The sequence below is a fragment of the Pneumocystis murina genome (assembly GCF_000349005.2).
Source record: "Pneumocystis murina B123 chromosome Unknown supercont1.9, whole genome shotgun sequence".
Taxonomy (NCBI): domain Eukaryota; kingdom Fungi; phylum Ascomycota; class Pneumocystomycetes; order Pneumocystales; family Pneumocystaceae; genus Pneumocystis; species Pneumocystis murina.
The window spans coordinates 415,382-435,299 of NW_017802367.1; the positions used below are offsets into that span (position 1 = coordinate 415,382).

Genomic DNA, 19,918 nt, shown 5'->3' on the forward strand with positions numbered 1-19,918 from the left:
CACATTTTATATATAAATACTTTTCAAATCTAGATAAAATTTTATGAAACAATTCTAAACAAAAGGAAATTTAAAACAAAATCAAAGCATATATGTAATTTATTATTGCAAAATTAACATATTTTATTTATCATATATTTATATTAAATAAGCAATATTTGCCTCAATAATTTAATCCAAAAAATATCATACATTACACATAAGACTATAAAACGTCAAATAATGCGAAAAAACTTTAAAATTTTTTATTAATATTTGTAAATTAAATTCAAAACCAAATACTTAAAAAGTTGGTACCACTGGGGTTCGAACCCAGGCCTCTTTCGAGATGAGAGATATTACAAAAGCTTAAATCTCACGCCTTAGACCAACTCGGCCATAGTACCATTAAATTTATAACGAATTAAAAATATATAAAAAGTTAAATATTTTACATTAAAATATTCAAAGTTCCAATGTTAAAAAGTTTTAAATATTTAGTACTCTTGACTCTTATAAAAAATAACCCAACATTATGTTTTTATATCTCAATCTTTAAAAATATATTTTATTTGAATATTCTACACATAGCTTCTACGTTTTTTATCCAAAACATTCACAATTCTTCTAACATTTAAAAATTATTAAAAATACTTTTATAATCCTATAAATTGTAAAAGATTTTCATAATAATTTCATAAATTAAGACAAATATACTTAATTTTATGCATCATTTACGAAAATAACAATAGAACGATATTTATAAAGATATTTATACAAAAAAAATACAGAAATCAATCTATAAAATTAGTTAAACAATATGTCCTTTGCATATATTTGTTGATATAAAACTAAAATAACATTTTTTTTGAATCACAATATTTTATCAAATATTTTTATCATTTTATATAATATTCAAATAATTCATATTTTTTCAATAATTTTTTTGATTTTTAAGCAATTATTTTAAAAGCATAACATAAACTCATTTTCAAGATTTAACATTAATATTTTTCAAATATATTGTATCACTCCATTAACAAAATACATATACGACATATATACACATATATATCAACTAATTGTATATATATATATAATATCATGTTAGAATATTAAAATCAATATGTCAATAACTTTATTTCAAAATCCGGTTAATCTTAAATATATAATCTTTTCACCAAAATAGCTTATCAAAGATTATCATTTTTTTTTAAAATTTTGAAAAAGATATAATTATATTGGTATATTCAATACTAAAGATTTTTTATAACTTATTATTCTTCTAAATTTTTTAAATATTTTCTATATAAATTCAAGTAAACTTGATCGCTTTATATTTATAAATCACCCAAATTTCTAAAAATCAAAAAAAAATAAAAAAAACTAGAAGGAAAGCAATAAGATGCCAGAAGAATTGGGAAAAGGGGGCTTAAATAACGAAAAAAGAGCAAATGTGTAAGTTATTAAAAAATATTATACTTTATAAGAAAATGTTAATATATATGTTTTAGAGTAGAAAAAATAGAATCTGAGAATAAATTGGCAATGAGTATTCTTCGAAAAAAAAAAAAGCAGAATAGTCTTATTGTCGATGATGCAGTAAACGATGACAATAGCGTGATTAGTCTAAGCAATAATACAATGGAGATATTGCAGCTTTTCCGCGGAGACACTGTTTTAGTCAAGGTACTCCTCTTTATTTACTTGATGTAATTCTGATTAGTTAATAGGGAAAAAAGAGGAGAGATACTGTATTAATAGTTCTTGTTGATGATGATATGGAAGAAGGTGTCGCGCGAATTAATAGGGTTGTTCGTAATAACCTTCGAGTTCGTCTTGGGGACATTATCACAATTTATCCTTGTCCCGATATCAAATATGCTTCAAGGATATCAGTTCTACCTTTGGCAGATACAGTTGAAGGTCTTACTGGATCTCTTTTTGAAGTTTATCTTAAACCATATTTTGTTGAGGCTTACAGACCTGTACGCAAAGGCGATCTTTTTACAGTATGCTTTAATCTTATCAACATTGCAAAAGTTTATTAATTCTAGGTACGTGGTGGGATGCGTCAAGTGGAATTCAAAGTTATTGAGATCGATCCCTCTGAATATGGTATTGTCGCACAAGATACAATTATACATTGCGAGGGAGAACCTATTAATAGAGAGGAAGAAGAAAGCAATCTTGCTGATGTAGGATATGATGATATTGGAGGATGCAGAAAAAAAATGGCACAAATTCGCGAATTGGTTGAATTACCTCTTCGTCATCCACAACTCTTTAAAAGTATCGGTATTAAGCCTCCTAAAGGAATTCTTCTATACGGTCCTCCTGGGACAGGAAAAACACTTATGGCTAGAGCTGTTGCTAATGAAACAGGGGCCTTTTTTTTTCTTATTAATGGTCCTGAAATAATGAGTAAAATGGCTGGCGAATCAGAAAGCAATCTTCGAAAAGCATTTGAAGAAGCAGAAAAAAATTCGCCCTCTATTATTTTCATTGATGAAATTGACTCTATAGCACCTAAACGTGAAAAAACAAACGGAGAAGTTGAACGTAGAGTCGTTTCACAACTACTTACTTTAATGGACGGAATGAAAGCACGTTCAAATGTAATCGTAATGGCAGCTACTAATCGTAAACTTTCTATTGCATTTTTTTTCTGATTAAAAAGTCATAGGTCCAAATTCTATTGATCCAGCTCTTCGCAGATATGGTAGATTTGATAGAGAAATTGATATTTCTATTCCTGATCCTACAGGAAGACTTGAGATTCTTCAAATCCATACCAAAAATATGAAGTTAGGAGATGACGTTGATCTTGAACAAATTGCATCAGAAACTCATGGTTATGTTGGAAGTGATATCGCATCTTTATGTTCTGAAGCAGCTATGCAGCAAATTAGAGAAAAAATGGATCTTATAGATTTAGAAGAAGATACTATTGACGCAGAAGTTCTTGATTCTTTGGGGGTTACTATGGAGAATTTCAGATTTGCATTAGGTGTTTCAAACCCATCAGCTTTGCGTGAGACAATTATTGAAGTACCTAATGTTCGATGGGAAGATATTGGAGGGTTGGAGGATGTTAAAGCGGAACTTAAAGAGACAATTCAATATCCTGTAGAACATCCTGAAAAATTCATCAAATTTGGTATGTCACCAAGCAAGGGAATATTATTCTACGGCCCTCCAGGAACAGGGAAAACTTTACTAGCCAAAGCTATTGCAAATGAATGTGCAGCAAATTTCATCTCTGTAAAAGGACCAGAATTGCTTTCTATGTGGTTTGGTGAAAGTGAATCTAATATTCGAGACGTAATTTACCATTTTCTCTTTAAGAAAATACTTAGGAAAATAGATTTTTGACAAAGCACGTGCTGCTTCTCCTTGCGTTATATTTTTGGACGAGCTTGTTTGTTTTTTTTTATGATTTCTATTATATTATTAAAACATATAGGATTCTATAGCAAGATCTAGAGGAGGTAGTATTGGTGATTCTGGAGGAGCTTCCGACCGCGTGGTAAACCAGCTTCTTACTGAAATGGATGGGATGACGTCAAAGAAAAATGTATTTGTTATTGGTGCTACTAATCGTCCTGATCGTATGTTATTTTCTATAAGTTTTATATTTTTAATATTTATGTAGAAATTGATCCTGCTCTTATGCGTCCTGGCCGTTTAGACCAGCTAATTTAGTATATATATATTATTCTATTTACATCAATACTAATATATAATAGCGTTCCACTTCCTGATATGGCTTCAAGATTAAGTATTCTCAAAGCTCAACTTCGTAATAGTCCTGTTGCTTCAAATGTTGATCTTTCTGCAATTGCAAAAGCAACCCATGGATTCTCAGGAGCAGACTTGGCCGGATTAACTATGAGAGCTGCAAAATTAGCAATTAAAGTTTAAAGCCTTTTTCTAGTATATTATTTATCTAATATAATCCCCAGGAATCTATATCCTATGAAATTAAAAGAGAAGAATCTCAGAAAGAAAAAAAAGATGAAATAGAAGATATAGAGATGGATGACCCAGTTCCTGAAATTACCAGAGCCCACTTTGAAGAATCAATGAAATATTCACGAAGGTATATCTTAAATTATATTTATCTTTTTAAAATAATTTTATCCATATTAGATCAGTGCTAGATTCTGATCTCAGAAGATATGAAATGTTTGCAAACCAATTTAATCAAAACCGAGGTTTTAGCACATTTAAATTTGAAGATTCCGTAAATAATAGTAGAGCCGAAAATTCATCAGGAGCTATATTTGGCGAAGAAACAGGGGATGATCTATACTTATAGATAATACCTAGTAATTTCATAGAAATAACACTTGATATTTATAATTTTTCGAAAAAAAATATACACAACAAAATATCAATCTGTCAAGAGTTATTATATTTTACTAATAAAATCATAACTATACTTCTCATTCTATAAAAGTACAGGCACTTTTTAAATAATTTAGCTATATATTTAGCAATTTAAACTAATCTATATAATTAACTATACCTAAAAATATATTGAAATTATGTTTTAATTTGTTAACTTTACATTTCTAATAAAATAAAATCTATTTTCAATTTTTGAACATGTAAACTTAAAATTGATAGATTTTATTTTTAAAATATAAATATAAAAAATTCTTTATTACTAAATTATAACAATCTAAAATTCAAACAAAAACCAAAAAAGGAATTTTATTCTTTTAAAAAAAATCATAAATTAAAAACCTTATAAAAAGTACTTATATAAAATATTTATAATCAATTAAATAAAAAAATTTCAATATATATATATATATATAATGCTATAAATTAATACCTAGAAAAGACAAAAATGTTTATAAAATTCTTTTTCAGAGCATAATATACAAATAACTAAAAATATTATATAAATTCGTTACATATTTGACAAAAAGTAAACAAAAAATTAAAAAACAATTTATTTAATATATAAACTTAGATACAATAATAATAATGAAGGTTTTTTATAAAAATTTGATACATCATCTAAAGTTGATTTTAAAAATTTATTAATATATTTATACTTAAAACTATATACTATATATATAGAAGCATAATAATAAAAAAATATATTATTATATAGAAAAAATTAATATTAAAATTAGCATTACAAATTATTATAAAATATTAACTTCTAAAAAATCCAATATTTTTAGTATATAGGAATATAAAGTATATACGTATAAAAGAGTTCATTGATTATCAATTATTATTGTGTATATTAACTTTCATTAAAATCATTACCTATAAAATATTCACATTTTTTTAAAGGATTCAGATTCTCAACATTAAAAAATATTTTAAGCCTAATCAAAAAATATTACATATATTTATATATTATCATCTTTTCTATCAAGTAACAGTATTTTATACTCCCAATATTTTTTTCTAATAGTATCATATTTATCAATTAACAACTGTAAAGCCTAAAAAATTACGTTAATATCAAAATGCTCTAAATTTTACCTTTTTTGCATCTTTAATAGACGTGTCGTTTAAAGAATATATATCTGCCAGAAATTCTAATGCTTCAGAAGACATTTGTTGATTTTCATTTGGATTTAAAGAAGCATACTGAAGACAAAATGGTTCCAAGAAAGAAAAATTCTGATTATACTTTTCAAGTATTCTAATATAATTATAAATAAACTAAATAAATAAACATACCCCCTAAGATATAGCCATGGGCTAGAATTTTGTGGAGAAAAGGCTATAGCATCTTTACAATATCTTTAACAATTACAATAATGTAAACAATAAATTCTTAATTTACTCAATTTCTTTTTTCATGGTATCATCTGAAACATAATGATGATCTCTAAAAACGATATAAAACCTATAATTCCATGCAGAATTGTTTCGAATGTCTTGTTTTAAAAAAAGATCAATATAAGGCAATTCTACATCCCATAAATTAAACCGTTCAGTTAACCACTGTCTAAAAAACATAAATATAATGAATATACTAACATATATAAAAACCGATAAGACCATGCATGATAATTCTTAGAATCCTTTTGTAAAACTTCAGCTAAAAAATTCAACTCCATTGAAGGATCCCCATACATATCCATAAGAAATTGTCTATAATGCCTTTACATATTAATAAGACATTCTAAAAAAATTTTCATAATCACCATAATTGATAGCTTTTTGGATGTAACTTGCTCAATTGTTCAACCCATAAAAGTTCCTGAAGAAGATCTTTTTTAAGATTTATTAAGACTTTCATTCTATAAGCCCTAAATAATATGAATAAAAAAAAAAGACAAATAAAACAACCATATCGTATAATGTGCAGGATTCATATTAATAATATAAGCAGTAAGTCTCATTGCGCGCTCAGACATCTCTTCTTTAATCATTACTGCTTTTAAATAAGCCATTGCTTCGGAATAATATGGTGGATAAGCAATAGGTGCAATAGGATCAACACCTTCATCCTGAAAAACGGGCTCAAGGGCTCCTTCATTATCGAAATCTAATATTTCATGTAATTCTAATTTCCAGGAATTTGAAGCGTCCATTTTTTAAAGTTTAAACGGATCAAAAACGTTAAAAAATATAAATAAAAAAAATTATAGAAATAAATTAAAAATCTATGTCCAATATTTCCAATATTTTGTTTTTTCAAATTCTAAAAAATCCTCAAACTGTTCTTTATTTCTAATATTTATAAATTTTTTATAAAAATCATCATCACAATTATTTAGCATTCCTAGACCTTTATCACCAAGCGAGACTTTATATACTTCAAATCCATTAGATACTAACTGAAGCTCAAATTCATGAATGATCTCGGCATTTAATTCTATTAAAATAAATAAAAGAAAACTTAAAACAACATTTACCTTCTCGCAAAAGTATTATAACACATCCTCCACCACCTGCACCTGTTAATTTAGTCCATCCAATATTATAATCATTTGCTATTTTAATGATTTCATCAAATTTTTGATGACCTACACCAAGAGCACATAAAAGATCATGATTAATACGCATTAAAGTGCCAACTTGTAGGCGATCTAAATAGCAATGCTCAGATTTTCGACTTTTCTCATATAAAATTTTAAAATTCATAGAGATATGATCTATAGAGTCAAAGATAGGTGATATAATATCTTTATAATTTTGATAAAGATTTTTAACACTATTAACTAAAGTAGATGTTGACCGAAGCTGCAAAGTATTAACTAACAACAAAGGTAATGCAGGGAAACTTTAAAAATTATTAAGAATTAAATAAAAACAATATAGTTCTACTCATGAAATATTTCAAAAATAAATGGAGGATCAGAATTTGTCTTTCGAAAAAAAACAATACCACCTTCACTTGAAACTGTATTATCAATACCACTTGGATTTCCATGAATACACATTTCACCGTTGAATGCCCATGAATTAATTATAGATAAAGACCTTTTATCCAATAATGTACCATTCGGTGGGGTAATGTGATCATTAAACAAAAGCAAACCAGCAGCTAAACAAACTGATATTGATGCACTAGATCCAAGACCAGAACCTATAGGTATTGCTGATCTTAAAATAAATGCAACAGATTTTTTTTTATCATATCGTGATAAACTCAAATACAAATACAAAAATGCCTGAATTATTTTAGAATACAACAACGGTTCATCCTTAGAAAAATAAGTTAAAAAAGATATATGTACTTCATCAATTCTTGGAGGAGGTAAAAGTGGGTCTAATATATTTTAAATGCAATTAAAACCAAAAATAAAGTAAAGACCATTTAAAGAAAAGTCTTTCCAAGGAAAATTATCTTGCTTCCATGATTTCTTCAAATCAATATCAGGGAACTCAATACGTACGATAGATTCTTCTGATTCATCAGAAAATATCATTAAATAAGATTTCAAAGAGACAGAGGCAGCAATTGCAGCCTAAAATCGGTGAGCTAATTCCTATAAATCTACATTGTTTCTAAACTTTTCCATAAACAACAGCATGTTCCCTTGAGAAGATAAGTAGATATATAGTTATTTCCATATTTACCCAAAAAGAATTACTTTTCCAGGAGAAGATACAAAAACAGTTTTCATTTTGGATCTAAATTACTTCAACTCATATTAGATAAACGATCTTTAAATCGAAGTATAACAAATCAGTATCTAATAGTTTTAAAACTTTAAATTAGTCAAACCCTACTCTAAATATTTCTTTAACCCTAATATATAATCAAAGATTAAAATTTATAAAATATATATAATAAATAAATTTATTGATATATCAACAAGTATAAACCAGTAATAAAACGAATAAATTATGATAAAAATATATAAGTAAATTGTGTTATATTTAGCTTTTTAATTTAGATTATTTTAAAAATGTTTATATAAAATTTTAAATAAAAGTCTTAGTAAAATAAAAATAAAAATAAAAATAAAAATAAATCAAATGAATTTTCTAGAAACCAATAAACATATAATTATACTTAAAATTGAATTATATATTTATTATTTATTTATTATCAAATACTTATTTTTATCGTTATCTTCGAATCCGGAACAAAGTTTCCTAATTTCTTAATAATTATAAAAATGCAAAAGTTTTATGAAAATACCCATTTTTTTTTCTTGACTCTCAAGGGATATGAGGGCTTTTATATTTCCAACTTTTTTATTAATAACACAGGTCTTTTCAAGGGGTTTAGAGGTTTCAGGTTAGTTTTATTTTTGTTATATATTCTTTATATTTATTATTTTAGAATTCATTAAAGATTCAGCTGTCCCAGAAAATGAAAGATACATAAAGTTTTACAGAGAGTTGTTAGATAATCCTGCGAAAGAATTAGAAAATCCAATAACTGATAAAGAGAAAAATACTCTTGAGCTAATTAGAAAGGTTCATTCTTCATTATCCATTGAAAAACATTTTGAAAATCAGGATGGTATAAAATTGATGAATTTGAAAGATACTAAAGAATATAGATATAATAAATGAGCCTATTCTTGGAGAATTAACAAATCATTTTAAACACGATTTTTCTATTGATAAATGCATTAATTTAACATCAATTTGCTGTAATGTTCTTAATACTGCTGAGAATAAGAACAAAGAAACATTAAAAGGAATATGCTCCAATAAAGAAAAATTTTGCACTAATCTATTAAAATATTTTAATATAATTTGCACACAAGTAAAAGATGAACAAGAAAAAATTGTTGATTTTACAAAAGAAATTTGCCTCAAGGAGTGTCAGAGATGTAATGATTTTGAGGAAAAATGCAATGGTATTCTAAATAATACATGTATAAAAGTGAGAGAAGAGTGCAAAAAATTTAACAATGAAACAAAAGCACCGGAGAAACCTGAAACACCTAATAATCCTAAAAAAGAAGATAAGCCTAAAAAGGATGAGCCTAAGAAAGAAGACGATCCTAAGAAAGAAGACGAGCCTAAGAAAGAAGACGAGCCTAAAAAAGAAGACGATCCTAAGAAAGAAGACGAGCCTAAGAAAGAAGACGAGCCTAAGAAAGAAGATGATTCTAAAACAGATGATATAAGTGAATCATACCTAACGGAATATGAAGCAATTACATCATTTGAAACTGTACCTGTAACGGAATATACAGGCACTGGTACTATAATTGCTCATGTAACAACAACAACTCTTGAGGTTCCAGAGACATCTACTATCCTAGAAACGCAAATAGAAACAGTTACACGTTGTAATTGCAGATGTCGTTATTCTACATGTACACAAACGATAATTAATGATTGTCCTACACCAAAACCGACAGAAGAACCAGCAGGGGAGCCAGCAGGGGAGCCAGCAGGGGAGCCAGCAGGGGAGCCAGCAGAACCAACAGAAGAACCAGCAAAAGAACCGGTAGAAGAACCAACAGAAGAACCAGCAAAAGAACCGGTAGAAGAACCAGTAGAAGAACCAGCAAAAGAACCGGTAGAAGAACCAGCAAAAGAACCGGTAGAAGAACCAATAGAAGAACCAGCAAAAGAACCGGTAGAAAAACCAATAGAAGAACCAGCAAAGGAACCGGTGGGAGAGCCAACATCTGAATCAATAACGAAGACAAGTATAACTGAAGGATGTGTAATTTCGAAAACACTAACGCTAACGATAGAGCCAACAAATAAATCAGGCGAACGCAACAAGGGTAGTGGAACAAAAATTGAAAGGCTTTATAATAATAAAATGATTTTTACGATTGTAGGAATGATAACAGGAATATGGATAGTTGTTTAATAGTGAATGTTTCTTATATTTCGGAATGTTAGAAATGTAGAAAATCATGTGGCAGCATGTAAAAAATAAATATTTTTTATTTGTATTTGATTAAATTAATATTTGTAAAAAAGTAATTTATTTTATATATTAAATATTCATAAACAAATTCTATTCATAATCTTAATGGAAAAATGATTTTAAATTGATAGTTTCTAAAAATGGAAATAACTTTTTAAGTTAATTTGATATAAGAAACTACATTACTTGAAAACCTAATTTCTAAAATAAATCTTTTTAAAAAAAGACTAATTAAAATAGGTAAGTATTAATGATTAAAAGAATTGTATTTTTTATTTATTGTTTTGTGATTTAATAGAAATAAGATTTCTATAATAGGTTTTTTAAAGGAAAAAATAGAATATTTTATAATATGAAATTATTATATATTTTTTAAAATAGATATTTTTATTTTTATTTATACAAAGTAATTTTTCTCAAGAACATTTTAGATGGTTAGAAATTTATTTTTAACCATTCTATAGATTTTAGAGTGAATAATTTGGATAAGAATCGATAAGGAATAAATTTTACATTTTCAAAAGAATTTTTATTAATAAAGATAACATCAGAAAATAATATCGATAAAGACCTTTAAATTTAACAGTAATTGAAATTATGTTTTTTTTTTCAAAAAAACAAAACATCTAATTATTTAATTATCTAACTCTTGGAAAAAGATTACCCTTAGGTATAATTTTTTCAAAAAAATTTGTATATTAATAAAGAAAACAAACAGAATTTAGAACATCTGACGTCATTAGTAAAAAGAAATATTTAAGATTAATTATATTTTGTAATAATCAATTTAAGCCTACAGTTTTATTGTGATTTAATTTACAAAAAAATAAATACAAAAAATTATTAAAAACAATTATATTTTAATATATTAAGCGTGCTTTAAGATAGGGTTTAGAAAAAGCCGAAATTAAAATATTAGATAAATTTATAGTTGAGGATCAAAAAATGAAAAATTACCCTAAATTACAAGAAATATGGTTGATTATTTAAATAATTATATTGTAAAAGTATTGTTGAAAAAGTAATAAAAAAGTTTAAAAAATATAATAATAATTTTTTAATTAAGGAATAGAAGTGATAATTTTAATAAATGCAGAAGTTGAATAAAATTATTTAATAAAATATAATAAAAATAAGGAATATTTGTATAAGAATAAAATAGGTCAAAAAAAACAAAGAAAAAATTAATAAGTTTAATATGAAAATGTAATTTTTTTGGGATAAAACTTTACCTTAAAATATTATCAAAAAAAAAAACAAGTATCTATAAATGGAAAAAGTTACAGAAGTTATTTATTAAGAATGTCTAAAATTAAGATCCATATGTTTTTATCTACAAATAATCTTTAAAAGTATATTATTAGATGCGAGCAAAATACAAAAATAGTATATTGTAAAAGAGGATTAATGATAAATAACCAATATTTCAAAAGAAAATAAATATAGATGATTATAATTTAAATCGAAGCATGGATAAAAGTTACTAAAAAATTGATAATCCATAATTTAAAAAATAAAAATTGTGTTATTTACTTTATCTATTCAAAAAAAAGGATATACAAAACAGTTAAAAGCATTCTTATATATATTTTAAAAATATATTATAATTATTAAAAAAATGTAGAAAACCTATAGTATTTTTTACTATCAAAAAAGTATTTTTATTAATTTTATGAGGTTGGTGTAAATTTAAGGTCATAGTATGCTAAATTTCTTGAAAAAAGATTTCTCCCAAGAAAATTAAAAAGGTATATAGAAATGATTTATGTTTTTTGAAAAGCGTATTATGATAAATTTTTACTAGATAGTAAAATTGTAAAAAAGAAAGATAAAAGTGGGGAGGTTTGTTTAAAATTTAAAATCAAGAGCGATCAGTTGTGAAGAATATTGAAGAATACATTAGTCTATGTTTTAAAAGGCAATTCAAATAAGAATAGAAGCTAATGTAATTATTCATAAAACGAATGCAATATGAACGAAAAAACTCAAAGAATACTACAATTGATAAATTATATATAAACAATAATGATAACAAAAATAATGTAATTATGAAGAAAAGCTAACAAAGGAATATTTCTCAAATGAATCAATATATGATATCAGCAAAAGAATTTTAAAAGAAAAATAAGGGATAGAGAATCAGACAAAAGGGTTTAAAAATTAAGTAAAATAGAAAAAAAAGATATAAAAATGCTACTTTAATTTTATTCATTTATGAAATAATAAAAAAAATTGATAAAGAAAAATAGTAATAATAAATATTATCGATTTTATCACAATATCAAGTGACATGCACTTATGAAATATGAAATAATTATCATAAAGACTTAATAGATAAGACAAACGTATATATTTTTTATTTTTATAATAATTATCAATGAAATGAAACAAAGAAGAAAAGAACGAGAAAGATAAAGACAGTATTTTAAGGACAGTGATTGATATTTATAATGATTTTTAAGGAAGAAGCCTAAATTATTTTTTTAGTATTTTTTTCTATGAATAAAATTGATAAAATTTCTTAAATCGATAAAACTAAAAATGTATTCAAATTTATCTAATATTTTAAAACTCAATGCATATGATATGTTTTTTCATACAATATATATAATTATATTAATAGAATTATTGAGTTTAATAAGTAGTTATATTTTAAATTATTTTAATTTTTGATTTTTTTAGATTCAGCTTATGGAAGACAAAATATACCATTAAGGTCTAAAGAGGCTGAAATGAATTCAGTAAATTCATCGTTTGAATATCTTGTTGATGAGGAAAGTATTTATGCTTTGATTCTAAAAACAAATTATAATAATGAAGCCAAATGCAAAGAAGAGCTAGAAAAATATTGTGAAGAATTAAAAGAAGTAGATCTAAATTTAGAGAGTGTTGATAATAGGGTTAAAGAGATTTGTAATGATAGAGGAAAACTAGAAAAAAAATGTCAGGATCTAAAAACTGAGTTTACGAAAAAGTTAAAGAAAATAGAAGATAAAGCTAAACAATTAATAGATGATCCTAAAGATGAGGATTGCGAAGAATATGAAGCAGAATGTTTATTTTTAGATCAAAGCAGTCCTTTACTTTCGTATTATTGTAATAAAATGACTAATGAATGTTATAAAAAGAAACGCCAAAAAGTAGCAGATGAAATTCTTTTTAGAGCTCTTAAAGGGACAGTTAATGATACAGATAAATGTAAAGAAAGAATAAAAGAAGTTTGTCCAATATTGAGCAAAGAAAGTGACGAGTTAATGTTGTTATGTCTTTATCCTGATAGTACATGTAAAAAGCTTGAAAAAAAAATTGACTATTTTTGCAATTTTTTAAGAACAGAATTGAATAATAATGAATTAGAGGAGAAATGTCATGAAAGGCTTGGAGACTGCTATTTTTATGGTGAAAATTGTAACAAAACGAAATGCGATGAAGTTAAGAAGCAATGTGAAGAAAAAGGAATTACATTCAAAATTCCAGGATCAGATTTTATTCCGATTAAGCCAAAAGTAACATTGTTAGAGGAGATTGGACTGGAAGAAGTTTTTAAAAGAGCAAAAGATAAAGGAATTATTGTTGGAAGATCAGGAGAAAAGAAGTTGGAAGATATGCTATTATTGTTAAGTAAAGATGAAAAGAATAAGAACAAAAAATGCGCTAAAGCGTTAAGTGTATGCAGTACTTCTGACTATTTAGCTAGTGAGTTGAAGACTTTATGTGAAGATAGTGAAAAAGAAAGTAAATGCGAAAACTTAATGAATGTAACAATTAGATGTTCAAATTTCAGATCAAAGCTTTACACAAACAAATTGTCACCATATTCTAATAATAAGGATGCGGAAACTATTTTACGTCATTTGCTTCCTAGATCACTTACTGAAGAAGAATGTATAATGTTTGAATCAGAATGTTTTTATTTAGAAAATATATGCTCAGAAATACTTAAAAAAACGTGCAAGAATCTAAGAGCAGCATGTTATAGAAAGGGGCAAGAAGCAATACTGTATGAATTGTCTAAAGATCAGTTGCGTGGAAAGTTTAATTTAAAATCCGAGAATAAAAGCGTTAAAGAATGTCAAAAAGAAGTCTTAAAGAATTGTAGAAAACTTAAAGAAAATAAAGAACAGATTTCAAGATGCATTAAACCAAAACAAGTATGTCTTGAGTTTAGTGAGGATATTTCAACTCGATCGAAAGGATTAAAACGAAATTTGGATATGATACGGGATTCTTTTACAAAAAAAGAGTGCGTTGAATTAAAAAAAAGCTGTGAAGATCTTGAAAAGGATTCAAGTCTAAATTATTGGAACTGTATTACATTGAATATACGGTGTAAATATTCAGAAGTTGTAGAAGAATTGAAGAATAGATTTCTAAAAGAAAAAAAAGATACATTAAAAAACCAAGAAAATTGTGAAAGAGCTTTGAAAGAAAAATGTGATGGAATGTTTAAAAAGGAAACAAATCTATTTAGAATTTCATGTGTTTTACAGAAAGAAACATGTCAATCTATTCGCAAAGGCATGGAAAGCCACTGTCATTTACTTAAAGAGAATATAGAAAACCAGAATATTCTGGATGAAAAAAGTGGAAAAGGAAATGAAACATTACTTGAAAGAATATGTTTATTATGGAGTCCATATTGTGATCAACTTATGGAAAATTGTCCAGACCTATTGAAAAAGGAAAGTAATGGGAATGATGGGGTTTGTTTAAAACTTAAAGAAAAATGCAAACCATTCCGGGAAAAGGAGCACTTAGACGATGAATTGACTTATAAATTAAAGGGCAATTTAGGGGATAATGCTAAATGCAAAGTAGCGTTAGAAAACTATTGTGTTCAATGGAAAACAGGAACGAATGATACTTTAAAAAGTCTATGTAATACTAATAAAAATATGAATGTTGAGAATGAAATTTGTAAAAGATTACTGGAAAAAATAGCGGAAAAATGTTCAACTTTGAAGACGAATCTAGAAAAAGCGGAAAAAGAATTACAAGAGAAAGAAAAAGAATATGAAAAAGTAAAAAAAGAGACAAAGGAAGCTATGGAAAAGAGTGGCATATTCTTATCAAGACCTAAAGAAAGTCTGGATCAACAAAGTATACAGGCAAATGCAGTGAACAGCAGTGTACTTTTGTCGTCTATTTTGCCGGAAAATTATTTAAACAAACTATCAAACGCCAAAACAAAACTTAGAGTTATTCAAAAATCATATGTAGACACAGAAACTTCGGAAGTAGAAAAAGAAGGGTTTAATGCAGTGGTGAGAATATTGGAATTGTATTTAGAATTCAAAGAGGAATGCAAAGTCTTGCAATTGGATTGTGACTTTAAGAAGGATTGCCCGGAATCTGAAGAAGTTTGTAAAAAAATAGAGAAACTATGTGAACTGAAGCCATTAGAAATTAAACCTTCTAATGCAACAATAATGACAACAACAATAGAAGGATCACTTTGTAATGTAACAATGGCAACAGAACCAGGGAAAACGACGGAAAAAACAATAACAATAATAAAGACTATGAATGAAACAGCAACAAAACAGCGCAGTACAATAACACTTACAAGAACAAAGATTATAGGAGAAGGGAATTTTACGTCACTTTGTGATATCAATATACAGGAAACAAATGTATCATTTTATACAAGTACATTGACAAGTACACTGACAAGTACACTAACAAGTACACTAACAAGTACACTGACAAGTACACTGATAAGCACATCTATAATAACATCGACAGTGAGATTGACGTCGATACAAAAATGTAAACCTACAAAATCTATGATAGATTCGACTAAAGAAACACAAAAAGAGGAAGAGAAAGAGGAAAAAGTGAAGCTGAATGAGGGGATGAAAATGAGAGTTCCAGAAATAGTAAAAATAATATTATTGGGAGTGATGGTTATAGGAATGTTATAAAATGAATAAAAAAAGCCATTATAATGAAAGTCTGCATATATCCATTATTTGTATATAGGATAAGAGATTTAAAAAAATAATATATAAATTTTTAATGAATAATGAATTGAAAATTAGGGTTCGAATATTTTACCCCACAAATTTACCCCCTAGTTTTTCCTTATTGGGTAAAATTAAGCTTATCCTAAAAGAATTAGCAAACCTATACTTATCGTCTAAAATGATTTCATGATCTATTTTTCACTCACCCACTTATATGCCACTCAGGGACAAGCGATGGGTAGAGGAAGTCGCCCAGAAAGAGGCGGCGATGGCACAGCCGGTTAAGAGGCAAGCAGCAGGACAAGCAGCAGGAAATGATGAGATTAAGGAGGAACAGGTTTTGGGTTTAATTGTGAAGAAGGAATATAATGATGATAATAATTGCAAGAAAAAGCTCGAAGAATATTGTGCTGAATTGAAGAAAATAGATGGAAAATTAGAGAACGTGGATGCCAAAGTTAAAGGACTTTGTGAAGATGGAAAACAAGGAGAAAAATGCAAAAACCTGAAAGATAAAGTTAAAAAAGAATTGGATGATTTCAAAACAGAAGTTGAAGAAGCATTGAAAAACCTAACAGATGAAAAGTGTAAAAAATGTGAAGAAAAATGTGTATTATTAGAAGAAGCAGATCCAACTAATCTTGAAGAGAAATGCGTTAAGTTGAGAGATAGATGTTATGGACAGAGACGTCGAGAAGTGACAAAAGAAATTCTTTTAAGAGCTCTTAAAGGGAAGGTTAATGATACAAATGAATGTAAAAAAAAAATGAAAGAAATTTGTCAAGGATTAAGTGAATATAGTGATGAATTAGTGTTTTCATGTTTTAATTCAGATAAAACATGTGAATACCTTAAAAAGAATCATGTAGATAATTGTAAGCCTTTAGAGACGGAAGTTGAAGATAAAGAATTAGTGGAAAAATGTCAAGAATATCTTGAAAAGTGTTATTTTTATGGATCAAGTTGTAGTAATTCAAAATGTGATAAAGTCAAGAATAAATGTAAGGAAAAAGGAATTGAATATGAAGGACCAAAATTAGATTTTAGTCCGGTTAAAGAAAAACCAAGATTTCCGGAAAAGATTGAAGTAGAAAATCTTTATAAAAAAGAAGAAGCTAAGGGAATAATTGTTGGAAAACCAAAATATAAGACGTTGCAAGATCTAATATTATTGTTGATCAAAGGAAGGACTGAAAGAAATGAGGAAGAAAGATGCAAAGGAGCGTTAAAAGATTGTGAACCTTTTAAACACCTAGATTATGAATTAGAAGAATTATGTGGAGATAAAGATAAAGACAATAAATGCAAAGAATTAGTAGAAGTAGAAGATAGATGTACGAATTTTAAATTAGAACTTTACCTAAAAGGATTGTCTACGGAATTTGAAGAAAGTAATGAATCAAAATATGTTTCATGGGAATATGTACCAAAATCGGTGACTAAGGAAGATTGTAGAAAGTTTGAATCGGAATGTTTTCATTTAGAAGGTGTATGTACGAATGAGATTGGAAAAGCATGTGAAAATGTAAGAGTAGCATGCTATAAAAAGGGACAAGATAGGGTGTTGAATAGATACTTTCAAGAAGGATTGAAAGGGCTTATTGGTGATTTAGAATTGGCTACTGAGAATCTTGAAAAATGTCAAAAATCGGTAGTAGGTAATTATACAAAACTTAAGGAGGATAGAAGATACTTTACAAAGTGTCATCGACCAACTAAACTATGTTATGAACTTTTAGATGATGTAATTCTTCAATCGGAAGAATTAGAAGTAGTTTTAAATTTGAGAAGAGATTTTCCAAGAAAGGAAGATTGTGTAGAATTGAAGAAGAAGTGCAAAGATCTTGAAAGTGATTCATATTTGAATCATGAGAAATGTGATACACTGAATAGACGATGTGAATATTTAAAAGTTACAGAAGAATTGAGAAAAAAATTATTAAAAAGAGGAGATGATGCATTAAGAACTCAAGGAAATTGTACGGCAGTATTAAAGAAAGAATGTGAGGAATTATCTAGAAGAGGAAAAGAAGATTTTAGTGTTTCATGTGCTTTACGAGAAGAAACATGTAGTTTTATGGTAGAACAAACAGAAAATGAGTGTCTTTTTTTAAAAAATAACATAGAGAATGGAAAAATTCTAAATAAAATTGAAAATGGAAAAGGAAATGAAACATTGGTTGAAGAACTCTGCACGTTGTTTGATCCATATTGTCATCAATATATGGAAAATTGTCCAGATAGGTTGAAAAAAGAAAAAAATTCCAATAAAAATGGAGTCTGTTTACAACTGGAAGAGAAATGCAAGCCATTCTTTGAAAAGTTAAAATTGGAGAATGAGTTGACGCATAAATTGAAAGGTAGTTTAAGCGATGAAACTAAATGTAAAGAAACATTAGGAAAACATTGTACTGAATGGAAAAAAGAAGGGAATCAAACATTGAATAGTCTATGTGAAGATGCTAAGAAAGAAGAACTTTGCAAAAAGTTGGTTAAAAAAGTAAAAGAAAAATGTCCAACCCTAAAAAATAAACTGGATAATGAGAAAGATGAATTAGAGAAGAAGAAAGATGAATACGAAAAGGCGAAACAGGAATCAGAAAAATTTGCGAAGGAAGCTAAGTTAGTATTATCAAGACCTGAACAAGATGGACAAGGTGGAGGATCAAAGGCTCAAGATGGCAGTGTTCCTAAACCAGTGGGACCACCGGTACAGCCACCAGCACCAGCACAACCAACACCAGGAGGCGTACCAGCACCAACACTAGCACCGCCAGCACAACCAACATCAGGAGGGGCACCACTACCAGTACCACCAGCAGCACCAGGAGGAACACCAGGAGGGGCACCTGTACCAGTACCACCACCAGCACCAGGAACACCACCAGCAGGGCCAGCAGGGCCATCAGGGCCATCAGGAGGAACACCAGCAGGGCCACCAGCACCAGGAGGATCAACACCAAGTGGAACGACAAACACGAGTAATGTTATACTTGTTCGGAGAACATTTGTAAGTGGAGAAGTATCAGAACCAGAAAAGAAGGCATTTGTTGCAACGGCGAGAGCATTGGAATTGTATTTAGAATTGAAAGAGAAATGTAAAGGTTTGAAAGGAGACTGCGAGTTTAGAAAGGATTGCCCGAAGTGTGAAGCGGTCTGTACAGAAATAGACAAGTTGTGTGAAGGAATAGAAGGATTAAAAGTTACACCGCATCATACGGTGATATCAACGGCGACACAGACAACGACGACGACAGCAACGACAACGACGACGACGACAACAACAACGACGACGACGACGACGACGACAACGACGGCAACGACGACAGAGTCGGTAGATGGAGGGAAGGTAACGGAAGAATGTACATTAGTTCAGACGACAGATACATGGGTGACGAGTACATCGTTGCATACGAGTACGTTGACAAGTACATCTACAGTGACATCAACGGTGACATTGACGTCGATGCGAAAATGCAAACCTACGAGATGTACGAGTGATTCAAGTAAAGAAACAGAAACACAAAAAGAGGAAGAGAAAGAGGAAGAAGTGAAACCGAATGAAGGAATGAAAATAAGAGTTCCGGAAATGATAAAAATCATGTTGTTGGGAGTGATTGTTATGAGAATGTTGTAA

At 28.0% G+C, this 19,918-nt stretch overlaps 6 protein-coding genes and 1 non-coding gene across 7 annotated transcripts; 4 read left to right on the plus strand and 3 right to left on the minus strand.

The window, feature by feature from the left end:
- Positions 1 to 291: 291 nt before the first annotated feature.
- Positions 292 to 386, minus strand: PNEG_05032. The gene has a single exon. It is a non-coding gene; the product is annotated as a tRNA-Leu (tRNA).
- A 961-nt stretch (positions 387 to 1,347) lies between these two features.
- On the plus strand, positions 1,348 to 4,300 carry PNEG_02056 (cell division control protein 48; the record flags this gene model as incomplete). Its single annotated transcript, XM_007875846.1, has 11 exons — positions 1,348 to 1,437; positions 1,494 to 1,668; positions 1,713 to 1,991; positions 2,037 to 2,622; positions 2,666 to 3,303; positions 3,347 to 3,400; positions 3,446 to 3,590; positions 3,635 to 3,683; positions 3,729 to 3,897; positions 3,945 to 4,081; positions 4,132 to 4,300. Exons 1-11 carry the CDS (start codon positions 1,385 to 1,387, stop codon positions 4,298 to 4,300), a joined length of 2,454 nt encoding a protein of 817 aa, XP_007874037.1. The 5' UTR covers positions 1,348 to 1,384.
- A 1,054-nt stretch (positions 4,301 to 5,354) lies between these two features.
- Positions 5,355 to 6,551, minus strand: PNEG_02057 (hypothetical protein; the record flags this gene model as incomplete). Its single annotated transcript, XM_007875847.1, has 7 exons — positions 5,355 to 5,450; positions 5,491 to 5,653; positions 5,692 to 5,754; positions 5,798 to 5,962; positions 6,007 to 6,117; positions 6,162 to 6,266; positions 6,304 to 6,551. The coding sequence occupies 7 exons, from the start codon at positions 6,549 to 6,551 to the stop codon at positions 5,355 to 5,357; spliced, it is 951 nt and encodes a 316-aa protein (XP_007874038.1).
- A 72-nt stretch (positions 6,552 to 6,623) lies between these two features.
- Positions 6,624 to 8,090, minus strand: PNEG_02058 (mevalonate kinase; the record flags this gene model as incomplete). The annotated part of the gene is made up of 6 exons (XM_007875848.1): positions 6,624 to 6,835; positions 6,876 to 7,243; positions 7,288 to 7,732; positions 7,778 to 7,931; positions 7,978 to 8,002; positions 8,044 to 8,090. The coding sequence occupies 6 exons, from the start codon at positions 8,088 to 8,090 to the stop codon at positions 6,624 to 6,626; spliced, it is 1,251 nt and encodes a 416-aa protein (XP_007874039.1).
- A 550-nt stretch (positions 8,091 to 8,640) lies between these two features.
- PNEG_02059 (hypothetical protein) lies at positions 8,641 to 10,255 on the plus strand (the record flags this gene model as incomplete). Its single annotated transcript, XM_007875849.1, has 4 exons — positions 8,641 to 8,710; positions 8,756 to 8,938; positions 8,979 to 10,085; positions 10,134 to 10,255. 4 exons carry the CDS (start codon positions 8,641 to 8,643, stop codon positions 10,253 to 10,255), a joined length of 1,482 nt encoding a protein of 493 aa, XP_007874040.1.
- Positions 10,256 to 12,856: 2,601 nt separating this feature from the next.
- Positions 12,857 to 16,239, plus strand: PNEG_02060 (hypothetical protein; the record flags this gene model as incomplete). Its single annotated transcript, XM_007875850.2, has 2 exons — positions 12,857 to 12,956; positions 12,998 to 16,239. The coding sequence occupies 2 exons, from the start codon at positions 12,857 to 12,859 to the stop codon at positions 16,237 to 16,239; spliced, it is 3,342 nt and encodes a 1,113-aa protein (XP_007874041.2).
- Positions 16,240 to 16,495: 256 nt separating this feature from the next.
- On the plus strand, positions 16,496 to 19,918 carry PNEG_04008 (hypothetical protein; the record flags this gene model as incomplete). The annotated part of the gene is made up of 1 exon (XM_019757767.1): positions 16,496 to 19,918. One exon carries the CDS (start codon positions 16,496 to 16,498, stop codon positions 19,916 to 19,918), a length of 3,423 nt encoding a protein of 1,140 aa, XP_019613363.1.